We start from the raw sequence: 14,355 nt of genomic DNA, 5'->3' as shown, positions 1-14,355 counted from the left end.
CGATCCCAGCATTATCTGCCACTACTGTCCTTGGTATAAACCATGTAATTACCTCGACTAGACTACACCGTGTTTCCTGAACATGCCTCTACCTACATGGCTTTTTGCTTACACTGTACCTACAACGAGGGCTTCCATCTCTGTTCTTCCATTAACTGACGATGTTATGAGATACCAACATGTATTTGATGCTGCCGGATTTCTTCCTCAACCCAGCCAAACCAGTACACTGAATATCTATAGCAGATAGACACAAGTGACAATTTTTATTGTGGAGAGTCATGACTGGGAATTAACTGTTCATTCACTCGTTCAGCAAACAGGAGTTCCCACTGCAGATGAGAGTTTTCAGCATTAAGGGCCCTTGGAAGCCATCCCGCCCGCCTCCCTCCTCTCAACCGGGAGGAAACGAGGCGCAGGGAGGAGCGGCAAGCCCAGAGCCTTGGCGAAATGGAGCCTCTCGGCCCGCGTCCGGCAGCATCCTCCGGGGCCGGTTCCTGAGCTGCCCGCTGGGCGCCGCCCTCCCGCCCGGCCGGCCCGAGGCCCCGCGTGGGCTGCCCGCGGCGGAGCCTGACGGGAGCGCGGTCCCGGGCGCCCTCCTTCCCGTGCCCGCGCCCCACTTCCTTCCCGGTGCGTGCGGCCGCAGCGGGCGGGCGGCGCCGCCAGGGACGGTGTCGGGCAGGAGCGGGCCGAGCGCGCACACGCAGGCGGGGCTCGGCCGCCCGCGCCAGGACCCGCGGGCCCGGAAGCGCTCGCTGTCACAAAGGGGGAACACGTGGGCGCCGACGGCCGGGCGGCTGTCGCAGGGAGCTAGGGTTGCCCGGAGAACCACCGCCCACCGTCCCGGCCCGCCCGACTCCTCGGCCCCGGTCGCTAGGCCGGTCCAGCTTTGGCCGGCGCCCGGCTCAGTCTGACCACCTCCCTCCAGTACGTACCTGCGTCCCGCCGGACGCCGAGGAGCCCCTCCTAGCCTCCCACATTCCCGAGGACCTGCGATCATGGGGAGTCTTCACGGTCACTGTCACTACAAGAGCCGGGCCCTCGGCTCTTGAGGCCCGATCAGAACCCCAGTCCTGGGGGCCTCGGGCGCCTGCGGTAGAGGAGCCCCCATGAGTGTCCCCTCTCTACTCAAATAGGACCCCTCTGGGTCCCTCAGTCTTCCCCTGTCTCTCTTTGTCCCTAGGTTTTTTTCCACCTCGTCTGAGCCCCTGCATAACTATGTCCATCCTCTACGTCTCCCCTCACCCGGATGCTTTCCCCAGCCTCCGAGCCCTCATAGCTGCGCGCTACGGGGAGGCTGGGGAGGGTCCGGGATGGGGAGGAGCCCACCCCCGCATCTGTCTCCAGCCGCCCCCGACCAGCAGGACTCCCTTTCCCCCACCCCGCCTGCCCGCCCTAGAGCAGGGGCCCGGTGGGCTCTGGGTGTGGGGGGCCACAGCTGTGGCCCAGCTGCTGTGGCCAGCAGGCCTGGGGGGCCCTGGGGGTAGCCGGGCAGCCGTCCTTGTCCAACAGTGGGTCAGTTACTCCGACACGGAGCTAATACCAGCTGCATGTGGGGCAACGCTGCCAGCCTTGGGACTCCGAAGCTCCGCCCAGGACCCCCAGGTGAGTAGGGAGAAAAAGAGGAGGGGGAAATTTAGAAGAAGGAAGCAGGGATTGGAATGGATAATGACACAGGAAGACAGCCTGTCAGATGTGGAAAAGATCCATCAAATCCCAGATAGCCTCCTGGTATGGTAACCTTGGGCGGGTTTCTGCCTCTGAGCCTTAGTCTTCCTATGTCTATGAGAACGAAAGTTTTCATGTTGAGGACGTTAAAAGATATGTGCAGAGAACAGCCTAGTGCCAGGAGCTTTAAAGTCTCTGAGTAGAGGTTTGATGAGTCTGAAACTGTGAGGATAGCGATTACTGTGAATTGTGGGAAAGACTGGCTGAAGAAGAGATGAGAGAGGCAGGTAGGGTGGGGAGAGATGACAGTTGCTGGGAAGAGATGAAAGAGATGAAATGAGGATTCTGGGAAGTAAGAGAAAGGAGAGATAACCACAGCAGACTGTAACTGAGTCCTTCCAGAGTGGGGCTGTGCCTTAGGGACTTTATAACACTGCCTCCTTGTAGAGTATGGAGCACACGTGGATACTTAGTATTTCTTGAGTGAATGAATGAATGTGTGACATAGACCCTGGCTTGCTCCCTCATGTCCTGATTACCCTATCTAAAATAGAGGCCCCCCCGTGTAGAATTCCCAGTCCCCCTGGTTAATTTTTCTTCTCAGCACTTGAGGAGAAAAATAGTCATGCGTTCTATATCTGCTCATTTATTGTCTCTCCCATTAGACAGTAAACTCCACCAGGTCAGGGGCTCCATCTGTTCAAGTTATCTCCTCATTCCTTAGAGAAGAGCCTGGCATGTAGTAGGTGCTTAATAAATATTTGTTGAAGCAATTAAGTGTTGCCTCATGTAATCTTTACTCTAACTTCTTGTGTTTAATATATTGCATCTGACATATAATAAAGAGTTCAGTAGGAATTTAATGAAGGAATAGGAAGTATTTTTATTAGGACCATTTCAGTGAAGAAGAAACTAGACTCTTTCGGAGGTACTGATTTGTGGAGTGGAAGGAGGCCAAATGGATTGGTGGGGGAGGGGATTGAGGTCGACCAAACCTTGTCTCATACCCCTTCCCCTTCCTGCTAGGCTGCACTGGGGGCTCTGGGCAGGGCCCTGAGCCCCTTGGAAGAGTGGCTTCGGCTGCACACCTACCTGGCTGGGGAGGCCCCCACTCTGGCTGACCTGGCGGCTGTCACAGCCTTGCTGCTGCCTTTCCGATATGTGAGTGGCTGGGGCCTGGGGAAGAATGAGGCAGCTCTCTCAGACCTCACCGTGGGGTGACTAAGGATAGTTATTTCTTTTCCCCATCCCAGGTCCTGGACCCCTCTGCCCGCCGGGTCTGGGGTAATGTGACTCGCTGGTTTACCACATGTGTCCAGCAGCCAGAATTCCGGGCTGTGCTGGGAGAGGTGGTTCTGTACTCAGGGGCTAGGCCTCCTTCCCAACAGCCAGGTGAGGAAGGGTGGTAGGTAGGAGGGGAGGAGTTCCCTCTGGGGCCTTCCATGCAGCTCACTTTCTTTTTTCTCTTAGGAATGGCAGAATCACTGGCACAGGGGCCTGTGGGAGGGTGAGGTGGGAGGTCGGCATGGCAGAGCCCTTGGGCAGCTGAAATAGCCCATCTGGGACATAGCAGCACCGTTCACAGAGGGCTAAGCCCAGCGGGCCACGTCTCCATTTCTGTGCCTCTCTCTAGGCCCTGAGGTCCCTGCACCCACAAAAACAGCTGCTCAACTCAAGAAAGAGGCAAAGAAACGGGAGAAGCTAGAGAAATTCCAACAGAAGCAGAAGATCCAACAGCAGCAGCCGCCCCCAGGGGAGGTGAGAGGCTAGGGGTGGAGCTGGGCAGAAGCTTGGTGCCATGGTGGGGTGGCTGATATTCGGGCCTGTATCCTTTCCCTCCCAAGCAGAAGAAACCAAAACCAGAGAAGAGGGAGAAACGAGATCCTGGGGTTATTACCTATGACCTCCCAACCCCACCTGGGGAAAAGAAAGGTACTAGGATGGGGAAGGGACCCCCCACTCTTCATCCTCCTCAGCTGCTGCTGCTTCTGTTTTCACCCCTTCTTGCTCTGTCTTGCTCCCACTACTTTGCTTGGTGAGGATTTGCGGAGGCCCAGGTCCTTCTCTGCTGGCCCATCATCCCCTTCCCAGCTGCTCCTAGCCTCAGCACCGACCCTTCCCTTCCTCTCCCCCAGATGTCAGTGGCACCATGCCTGACTCCTACAGCCCTCAGTATGTGGAGGCTGCCTGGTACCCTTGGTGGGAGCAGCAGGGCTTCTTCAAGCCGGAGTACGGGGTGAGTGGGCACTGCTGCCCAAGCCTGGAGGGGATGGGGCGGGGAAGGACAGGGCTGAAGGATACATTGCCCTGGAGGGGCCTGGGAGAGGTGACATGAAGCCTTAGCTTGAGCCCATCCTTTCTCCCCACCAGCGTTCCAGTGTGTCAGCACCAAATCCCCGGGGCATCTTCATGATGTGCATCCCACCCCCCAACGTGACAGGCTCCCTGCACCTGGGCCACGCGCTCACCAATGCCATCCAGGACTCCCTGACCCGATGGTGAGCTCCTGTCCTCCCCTCCACTGGTTATGTCTGCCCTCTCTGGCTCTCCACTCGTGTTCCTTTCTTTGCTGACTGGGGCCCTCCATCCTCTCCTTCCCTAATGGCCCTCAGCTCTGCCCCCTGGTGGTGGTATACTTCTCTCCATCATTTCCCTCTGATCACTTAGCATCCTGCCCTAGGCAAATAACCAACATCCCCACTTGCAGACTCTCTTCTCTTGCTACTAAAAATAACATTATTTTGAATTTAACAAGAAGTATGTCAATATATTCTTGTAAAAATTTAAAGCTTCAGATTTCCTGACCACACCCTCCAGACTTACTCCCTCTCAAGAATTAGCCGTTGTTACCACTTCCATGTAGATCTTTCCTATTTACTTACATGTACATGCACCCATAGAAACTTATAGTTTTCCTTTTCGGCGGGCTTTTCCTTTTTTTTTTTTCTTTTTAAAGATTTTATTTTTTTCCTTTTTCTCCCCAAAGCTCCCCAGTACATAGTTGTATATTCTTCGTTGTGGGTCCTTCTAGTTGTGGCATGTGGGACGCTGCCTCAGCGTGGCTTGATGAGCAGTGCCATGTCCGCGCCCAGGATTCAAACCAACGAAATACTGGGCCGCCTGCAGCGGAGCGCATGAACTTAACCACTCGGCCACGGGGCCAACCCCTGGGCAGGCTTTTCTTTTCTATTCTTTAACATAAAGGGCTCAAACCAAACGTTAGTCTACAACTTTCTTCTTACACTTAGTTTATCTTAGAGACCTTCCCTTATCTTTATTCATAGACTGACTTCATGCTCTGTCGTTGCTCCGCAGTATTCCGTAGCGTGACTGGACCATAATAGAGTGACTTTTTTATTAATGGTTGTTCCTAATTTTTCTCTGTTGAAAACCTTGCTGGAATGCGCAGTCTTGTACATGCTTTCTCAAGCACATGTGAAGAGTTCTCTGGTGTAGCTACCAGGAAGTGAAACTGCTCCATCGCAGGGGCATGGCTATATTAAGTACGAATAGAAGCTGCCAAGTGGCCCTCCGAAACAGCCTTACTGATTTACACCTCCGAGACTTGCCCGTGAGGGTACTCATTTCCTCATGCCCTTGCCGACCCTGGACATCATCGCTCTTCCTTTGCCAGTCGGCTTAGCAGTGAGCCTGTGCCTCTCCCTGTTTCTTGGCCAGTCAGGTTTCCCCTTATATAAACTGCACTTATCTTTAGCCCATTGTTCTATTGATTCTTTGTTGTTTTTTTCCTTCATTGGTTTACTGGGAGATTCTTTCCATATTCCAGGTATTGATTTTTTCGTTTGGTGTATATATTGTAAATGTTTTCTCCTGTTCTAGCACATGCTTCCCGTCAACCCTGTTAATATTTTAATTAGTTAACAGCTACAAAGTCTACTATTCCAGGTGATAAATGCCTTTTAAAAAGTATTTTAAAACAACTTTTTATCTTTGGAGACCACGGTCTATTTATTATCTTTAAATTTTGAGAAGTTTTTCTGGTGACCTACTTATTAAATTAATTTAGTCAAAAAGTATTTATTGGACATCACTATGTGCCAGCTCTGCTCTGGGCACCGGAGATACAATGTCAGATTTAGCATTTTGCAAGGGAATTGAGAGCTAGAAAAACAGAGTTGTATTAAATATCTACACCATATAATGGCCAAGTTATTTACATAACACTTCTTACAAAGCTCTTAAAGTAGCAATATTTTTTCTGATGGACATGGTTTAAATAAAATGTTAGAAACTCCCACTTCTTAAATGGAATAGGTTTATATCAACATTGTAGAAGCAAAAATACCACATGACAAACAGCCTTGAATATCTCCACCAACGAAACATTATAAAAATGAAATTAAAGAGAGTTGTATAACTATATTTTTCCCTTTTTATTCCTAGAGGAGAGAATAGGGTATTTTTCTACGAACATCCATGATATTTTATTGATTTATTTTTTGCCAAGTTAATCTGAGCCCCAAGAGATACTTTTTAGGGAAACTCTATTTTTATCTTCATTTCTCATGCTTTACGTCTTTAATAATAATATCTAACAATATCTTGGAATTCATAAAATATGTTCATATAAGCAACATTTCTGAGTATCTATTATCTGCAAGAGAACGGAGTTGCTACAGTCCTTGTCCCCAAGGAGATCTGAACACAGTGGGGATAAACAGACTTATAAAGTAATGAATGTAATACACTTTGATGAGTCATTGAAAATAGCGTATGAATGCAGTGTTATTGTGTTTCTATAGTAATTTCCTCTCCCCGCCTTTAATGTGCCTAGTGATTCTAAAAGGTCACCACAAGGTTCACTAGCGTTTAATGCTTTCTGTACCACATCAAATAGAGCTTAAGAGTAAACTGCATGTACTTCTACCAGAGAGTGGGGGGTGGAGACCCACGATGTTACTCACTTTCTCTAATTCATCTCCTCATTAATTCCCTAAAACATTTCTAGCTTGCAATCATTTTCTCCAAAACAGTCTATCAGTTGTTATTAACTTCAGAGGATTTGTTGTTCTGGGGTGTTGTTTTGATCTAGTCAGTTTACCAACGTTCTTTGTGATTTTATCTGTTCTGTCTTGATAAGGAAGGCTTCTCCTACCTCAAAGTTACAAACATGTTCACCTGTGTTGTTTTTTCTTTTTTTTGGAAACTATGTCATTTTCTGATGCTTTTCTCATTGTTTTGTTTTCTTATTTTGAGTTCTTTAATCTGACTAAAGTTTATTTCTGTGAATATGGGGAAGTAGAGGGATTTTTCCCTACTAATTAGCTAGTTGTCCCAAACAAATTTGTTGAATAGTTTGTCCTTTCCCTACTGATAAGGAAATGCCATCTTTCACAGCAACTAAATCTGCTCGGATCTGTTTCCAGTGGCTGGTTTGTTTCCCCAGTCTGTAACTTTGTTCCCATACAGTAACTTCCTGTTTTAACAGTCCTAACTTTCTCCTGTGTTCCATCTAATTGGGCAAGAGGCTCCTCTTTGTTCCTCTCTTGCCAAATTGCCTAGACTGTCCTTGCTTATTTCCTCTCCCTGACTATAATTTTAGAATCGGGAGGGTCCCTCCCCACTGCCCCTTTTTTTCCTGAGTCCATTGACTCCCTGTCTAGAAGCCCCTTCTTCCTTTGGTGCCAGGCTCTACCTGCCTGCTCACCTCTGGTCCTCCATGCTCCTCCTACAGGCACCGAATGCGGGGAGAGACCACCCTGTGGAACCCCGGCTGTGACCACGCGGGCATTGCCACTCAGGTGGTGGTGGAGAAGAAACTCTGGCGCGAGCAGGGGCTGAGCCGGCACCAACTGGGCCGAGAGGCCTTTCTCCGGGAGGTCTGGAAGTGGAAAGAGGAGTGAGTGTGCAGCCGCCCTGTGGGCATCGTAGCCCTGGCTCCCTGTCCCCTGTCCAGATAAGACCTCTGTCACCTGCGATCCTGGCTGCAGGGTCAGACCCCCTTACAGAGATTTGGTTGGCTCTGGGGCCCAGGTCAATTTCAGAGGGATGAGTGATCCCTACGCTGCCCCATGAGCCACCCAATGTCTCCCCCTAGCCCAGGCCTGCATGCTGATCTTGGCCTGTCTGTCCACTTCCAGGAAAGGTGACCGGATTTACCACCAGCTGAAGAAGCTCGGCAGCTCCTTGGACTGGAATCGAGCCTGTTTCACCATGGACCCTGTGAGCAGGAGGGTCTCAGGGCTGGGCAGGAGTGGGAGGCTCCCCAAGTGGCTCCCCCGCAGAAGAGAGTACACGTGCCGTGGCTCTCCCCAAGAGGCGAGCCCACTCAGAGGACACCACTAAGGTCTTGGCTGTAAATGCCACTTCTCGCCCCACGTCACAGTGCCACTCCAGGAGCTCAGATTCTTCCAGGCAGCACATGATGGGGCCTCACCCTCCCTGGGAGCCTGAGCTCCTAGGATTCTCTGCACCAGCACCTGTCCGCACCGAAATAGCTTCCCCGCCATCTCCAGCCTCACCAGGCTTGTTGCCTGCCGTTGTGTTCCCATTGTCCCCTCTCCTCCTCAAGAAAAGTACTTCCCCACTCCAGCCCTCAAAGGGGTCAGTGTGCTGGGTGGTGGGACTTTGGACAGGCCGGGTCTCACTGTACCCTCCTGCCTTAGTGAGTCTGCCTGGGCCCCTAGGCCCATCTCTGATTTCCCCCTGCTCCCCCTAGAAACTGTCAGCAGCTGTGACAGAGGCCTTTGTCCGGCTCCACGAGGAAGGAGTCATCTACCGCAGTACCCGCCTTGTCAACTGGTCCTGCACCCTCAACTCCGCCATCTCCGACATTGAGGTATGCCCCCTGCCCAGGCTCCCTCCATCTCTACCCCAGCCCCATCCCCTGGGCCGCCTCTCTTAATACCCATCTCACAGGTGGATAAGAAGGAGCTGACAGGTCGCACCCTGCTCTCCGTGCCTGGCTACAAGGAGAAGGTGGAGTTTGGGGTCCTTGTCTCCTTTGCCTACAAGGTCCAAGGCTCAGGTAGGAGCCAGGGCAACAGGACTCTGGGCTGGGTGGGTTAGGGGTGGGAAGGGGCCAGCCCCATGACCACAAGGCCTCCTGTCACCCCAGATAGCGACGAAGAGGTGGTGGTGGCGACAACTCGGATTGAGACAATGCTGGGAGATGTGGCTGTAGCTGTCCATCCCAAAGATCCCAGATACCAGGTATGGTGAGGGTGCTGCCCACAGTTGGGGGATGAATACTGGCTGAAAAGGAGCTCCCAGACTATTTGTGAGGGTGGGATGGGGACTGAGTCCCTCTGGCTGAGGGGAGAGAATCGGATTAGAAACTCATCTTTGGGCTCTTTTCTGGCCCTGAAGATGGAATTTGGGTGTTGGGACAGTCAGGGTCTGGGGTTGGGGGGAGTTGGGCCCAGCCTGTCACGCATTTTTAACATCTCCCTCTGTCCCCAGCACCTGAAGGGGAAGAGTGTAATCCACCCATTCCTGTCCCGGAGCCTCCCCATTGTCTTCGATGATTTTGTGGACATGGAGTTTGGCACAGGTGAGCAAGGGACTGGCCTTGGGGAGAGGAAGGAGCCCATGAGGCACACCCAGCCGTCCATCTTCCCTCTCAAAGAAAATATGCTTCGCCTGAACAGGCAGGGCTGGTTCTTGGGATGTATTGGGGAAGTAGGGGACAGGGGTGGTGTGGGAGCCACATCCTTCAGCAAAAGGGGATGCATGTGGGAAGGGAATCCACTGAATCCCTCGTGACCCTAGCACCCCCATGTGCACCCCAGGTGCGGTGAAGATCACCCCTGCACATGACCAGAATGACTATGAGGTTGGGCAGCGGCATGGGCTGGAAGCCATCAGCATCATGGACTCCCGAGGGGCCCTTGTCAACGTGCCCCCACCTTTCCTGGTGAGACTGCCTGCAGCGTGGGGGCCGGGCCTAGAGACAACGGGGTTCCTAGGCATGGCCATAATGAGGCCTGTCTCTCACCCAGGGCCTGCCCAGGTTTGAGGCCAGGAAGGCAGTGCTGGCGGCGCTGAAGGAGCAGGGGCTGTTCCGTGACATCAAGGACAACCCCATGGTGGTGCCACTTTGCAAGTGAGGGGACGTGGTCAAGGAAGCAGGGAGGGGAGGGCTCCTCAGGGTGCTCCCCACCCAGCCTCCTCACTCACATGTACCTGCAGCCGGTCCAAGGACGTGGTGGAGCCTCTGCTGCGGCCGCAGTGGTACGTGCGCTGTGGGGAGATGGCCCAGGCTGCCAGTGCTGCTGTGACTCGGGGCGACCTCCGCATCCTGCCTGAGGCCCATCAACGGACGTGGCACGCCTGGATGGACAACATCCGGTGCGACAAGCGCCTCGATGTGGGGAGGGTGACTGGGCAAGGGGCTGAGCCTGGCACAGGCCAGGGCACCTCCCTCCCCTTGCTGATTCCCTCCCTTTCCCCTCGCCATTTGCAGGGACTGGTGCATCTCACGGCAGCTGTGGTGGGGCCATCGCATCCCAGCCTACTTCATCACTGTCAGTGACCCAGCTGTACCCCCAGGGGAGGTGAGAGCTGGGCCAGAGCTGGATACAGGCACATCTGGGGGAGCTTGGTTGGGGGAGGGGTCAGGGCAAGGCAGAGGCATCCCCTTGGGTACTCACTCCACCTGTGGCAGGACCCTGATGGGCGGTACTGGGTGAGTGGGCGCAGCGAGGCCGAGGCCCTCGAGAAGGCAGCCAAGGAGTTTGGAGTGTCCCCCAACAAGATCAGTCTCCAGCAAGGCAAGGCGGGGCTTGGGGTGGGAGGGCAAAGGTAGGGCTCTGATCCTCACCTCCTGGCTCTGACCTCTGACCTTTGGCCTCCCTTAGATGAGGACGTATTGGACACCTGGTTCTCTTCGGGCCTCTTCCCCTTCTCCATCCTGGGCTGGCCCAACCAGGTATGTCCCTAAGGCCAGCCCAGGTCGGGTGGGGTCTTGGAGGTGGGTGCGTGGCTCCCCATCATGCTCTGCTCTGCCCCTAGTCAGAAGATCTGAGTGTGTTCTACCCGGGGACGCTGCTGGAGACCGGTCATGACATCCTCTTCTTCTGGGTGGCCAGGATGGTGATGCTCGGCCTGAAGCTCACTGGCAGGCTGCCCTTCAGAGAGGTGTGAAGCCTGCTGAGACCCCCTCCCACAGTCCCCACTGCACCTGTCCTCCTGTGCCACAGCTGAGGCTCAGCATGGGTGGGGCACAAGGCAGGGCCTAAGGACAGCTGTGGGCAGGTTGGACCATGGGGCTTGTGGGGGCACAAAGCCAGCCTAGGCTCTGCTCACTGATTCTGTGTCCTGCATTCCCAGAGGAGGGAGTGCCTGTGAGTCTCATAAAGGCACTGAATGGGCTGGCAGGGACACTAAGGGGCCTGAGGTTCAGAGTGGGGCAGACCAGATGCAGGGCCTGGCAGGGGGCATTGGGGTCTAGGTGCAGAGACGCATCCTCATGGGTCTTCCCTTCCCCTGCCTCACAGGTGTACCTCCACGCCATCGTGCGAGATGCCCACGGCCGGAAGATGAGCAAGTCTCTAGGCAATGTCATCGACCCTCTGGACGTTATCCATGGAGTCTCCCTGCAGGTGGGGCTGGGCGCTGGGCCAGGTGGGGAAGGGCTGTGGGGCTGTGGGGCTGTGGCCACAGCCCCTGACCACACTCCCCCTCCCCCTCAGGGCCTTCACGACCAGTTACTGAACAGCAACCTGGATCCCAGCGAGGTGGAGAAGGCTAAAGAAGGGCAGGTAGAGAGGGTGAGCCTGGGGCAGGACGGTGGGCAGAGGTGGGTGAGGCTGGCTCCGGACGCCCCCTGACTCCTCCCCACAGAAGGCCGACTTCCCAGCGGGCATTCCCGAGTGTGGCACTGACGCGCTCCGGTTTGGGCTGTGCGCCTACACATCCCAGGGTATGGCCCCCAAAACCTCTCTCAGCCGCATCCTTCCTCCTCCTCTGAGGCCCACCCCTCTCCTTGTCCGCCCTGGGCGTGGGAGGGAGGGAGAATAGCCAGGACTCACACTCCACCCCAACCCAGGTCGTGACATCAACCTGGATGTGAACCGGATATTAGGATACCGCCACTTCTGCAACAAGCTCTGGAACGCCACCAAGTTTGCCCTCCGTGGCCTTGGGAAGGGTTTTGTGCCCTCACCCACCTCTGAGGTGAGGGCCTGGTAGGCAGCGAAGTGGCCAGCAGCCACACAGGCTGCAGCCCTGCCACTCCAGCTTCAAGCACGGCCCATGCTGTGTCAGGACTGTAGCCACAGAGTTAAGAAGCCCAGCCCTGGCCCCCAAGGAGCCTCCCTGTAGCTGGGTGGACAGATGGATTCAGGGACAGATGGTTACAGGGAACGCCCAGGGCGTTGGGTCCTCTCTCAAGGTGGCGGGGAGCCTGTCCCATCTCCCCCAGATACTGGGCACATGGTGGTTGCTCCTGGAACGCCGATTTGCCCATGGTTCCTTCCCCTGTGGGGTTCTGGCCCCCTCCCCTTGGGCATATGGTAGCCCCCTGGCTGATATGCCCCTTTCTCCCAAGCCTGGAGGCCACGAGAGCCTGGTGGACCGCTGGATCCGCAGCCGGCTGACTGAGGCCGTGAGGCTCAGCAACCAAGGTTTCCAGGCCTACGACTTCCCAGCTATCACCACCGCCCAGTACAGCTTCTGGCTGTATGAGCTCTGTGATGTCTACCTGGTAAGGAGGAGCCAAGTGGGGCAGGGGACAGCAGAGCCCTGGGCCTTGCTTTGCCAGTGGTTGGCCATGAGACCTGAGCCAACCTGTCCCCCTCCCAGTCCTCACATGTGCAGCGAGGGCTGCAGGCTAGACCCTTTCCAGCCCTGAGCCCTATGCCTCCCTGTCCCCTAGGAGTGCCTGAAGCCTGTGCTGAATGGAGTGGACCAGGTGGCAGCTGAGTGCGCCCGTCAGACCCTCTACACCTGTCTAGACGTTGGTCTGAGGCTGCTCTCACCCTTCATGCCCTTCGTGACCGAGGAGCTGTTCCAGAGGCTGCCCCGGCGGACGCCACAAGCTCCCCCTAGCCTCTGCATTACCCCCTACCCAGAGCCCTCAGAGGTATGGGGTGTGGCCTGGAGGGGGGCTCAGGCCTGTCCCCCAGCCTTCTTCACCACCTCCTCTGCCCCACAGTGCTCCTGGAAAGACCCTGAGGCGGAAGCTGCCATGGAGCTGGCCCTGAGCATCACTCGAGCTGTGCGCTCCCTGCGTGCTGACTACAACCTCACCCGGATCTGGCCTGACTGTGAGCCTCAGGCCCCCATGTTTACCCTGTCCCACTGTCCCTGAGCCCACTCGGGGACCAGTATCCAGCATGGCTGCCTTGTCTCCTGTCTCCTTGGGGCCGGGCTTCACCTTCCTCCCTTTTCTGGCAGGTTTCCTGGAAGTGACTGATGAGGCCACAGGCGCCCTCGCGTCAGCGGTGTCAGGCTATGTGCAGGCGCTGGCCAGCGCGGGTGTGGTGGCTGTCCTGGCTCTGGGGGCTCCTGCACCCCATGGCTGTGCTGTGGCCGTGGCCTCTGACCGCTGCTCCGTTCACCTGCAGCTTCAGGGGCTGGTGGACCCAGCCCGGGAGCTGGGCAAGCTGCAGGCCAAGCGAGGTGAGGCGCAGCGGCAGGCCCAGCGTCTGCGGGAGCGCCGCGCCGCCTCGGGCTACGCTGTCAAGGTGCCCCTCAAAGTCCAGGAGGCAGATGAAGCCAAGGTGTGTGGTGTGGTTGGGCATTTCCTTCCCCATCTCCCACACCATCCCCTCCCTCCATTATCAAACCCCACTCCTGCAGCTGCACTCTGCCCAGGCCCCTTGAGCAAGTGGAACCTATGATTCCTCCTCTTGCACATGAGGAACAGCTGGGAGGCAGAGGCACTGCCCAGGGTTATGCAGCAAGTTGAAGATGGAGGCAGACCAAGAACTAGGTATCCTGCCTCCCAGCCAGACCTCTCATACCCACCCAGTGCCTGGAACACGGCATCCCACTCTCGTGGGGCTGGGCTCAGGACCGTATATAGTTAGAAGCCCACTGGGCTCACCTGGGGATCTGTCCAGGAAGGAGCAGTGGCGTAAACCACACAGACACAGAGGGAAACAGGAGTGGAGGCTAAGGGTTACAGAGCCTTGGTGGCTGCGTGGGGTTGTCTCACTTGCTTCTCCCAGTAGCCCTCTCAGGGCAGGCAGCGTCACCATTGCCATTGACAAGTGAAGGCTAAGTGCCTCCCTAGAGCCTGCATTCCCAATGCTGTGCTCCACCACCCGGGTGGGGCTGGGGCGCATGGGCTCTGAGGCCCCTTTGTCCTTGAAAACTGACCACTCTGTGGGAAAAGGCAAGACCCAAGAGGCCAGTGATGGTGGACGAGAAGGGGGGGTGCTGGTGGGAAGGCTAGTGAGAATTAGGGGGCAACAGGCCAGCCAAGCACACATAGTTCCCGAATTACTCTCCCTGGCCATAGTCCTCACCCATCTTTCCAATTCTGACCCCTCTGCCATTGTGGGCATTTGGGGGGGTCTCCTCTCTTGGGCCTGGGTCCTCAGCACCCAACACTCCCTTCTTCTACCCCCAGCTGCAACAGACAGAAGCAGAGCTCAGGAAGGTGGACGAGGCCATTGCCCTATTTCAGAAGATGCTGTGATACACCCATCTCCAACCCTCATAACCCCCAGTGGTCCACCAGGGGGGTGGCAGCAATAAAATATTTTGCCACAAAACCAT

General features: G+C 55.4%; 1 protein-coding gene across 2 annotated transcripts; it reads left to right on the top strand.

Moving 5' to 3' along the window:
- The first annotated feature begins 539 nt into the window (after positions 1-539).
- Positions 540-14,351, top strand: VARS1 (valyl-tRNA synthetase 1). 2 transcript variants are annotated; one of them, XM_023624631.2, is made up of 30 exons: positions 540-927; positions 1,184-1,605; positions 2,695-2,829; positions 2,922-3,060; positions 3,302-3,426; positions 3,516-3,600; positions 3,804-3,904; positions 4,039-4,166; positions 7,364-7,528; positions 7,770-7,851; positions 8,348-8,467; positions 8,548-8,656; positions 8,747-8,841; positions 9,091-9,181; positions 9,420-9,544; positions 9,630-9,733; positions 9,820-9,978; positions 10,094-10,184; positions 10,295-10,400; positions 10,488-10,558; positions 10,642-10,767; positions 11,127-11,231; positions 11,322-11,390; positions 11,473-11,551; positions 11,678-11,805; positions 12,179-12,334; positions 12,506-12,712; positions 12,785-12,896; positions 13,027-13,352; positions 14,207-14,351. In XM_023624631.2, the coding sequence occupies exons 2-30, from the start codon at positions 1,219-1,221 to the stop codon at positions 14,273-14,275; spliced, it is 3,795 nt and encodes a 1,264-aa protein (XP_023480399.2). In that variant the 5' UTR covers positions 540-927; positions 1,184-1,218; the 3' UTR covers positions 14,276-14,351. The 2 variants fall into 2 exon arrangements, with proteins under 2 accessions (XP_023480399.2, XP_070101346.1); XM_070245245.1 differs by having other exon boundaries at positions 3,513-3,600.
- The last annotated feature ends 4 nt before the right edge of the window (positions 14,352-14,355 follow it).

The sequence above is a fragment of the Equus caballus genome, chromosome 20 (genome assembly GCF_041296265.1).
Source record: "Equus caballus isolate H_3958 breed thoroughbred chromosome 20, TB-T2T, whole genome shotgun sequence".
In the NCBI taxonomy this organism is placed as follows: domain Eukaryota; kingdom Metazoa; phylum Chordata; class Mammalia; order Perissodactyla; family Equidae; genus Equus; species Equus caballus.
Note: the sequence above shows the minus strand (reverse complement) of the source record. Positions and strands in the feature narration are given on the sequence as shown.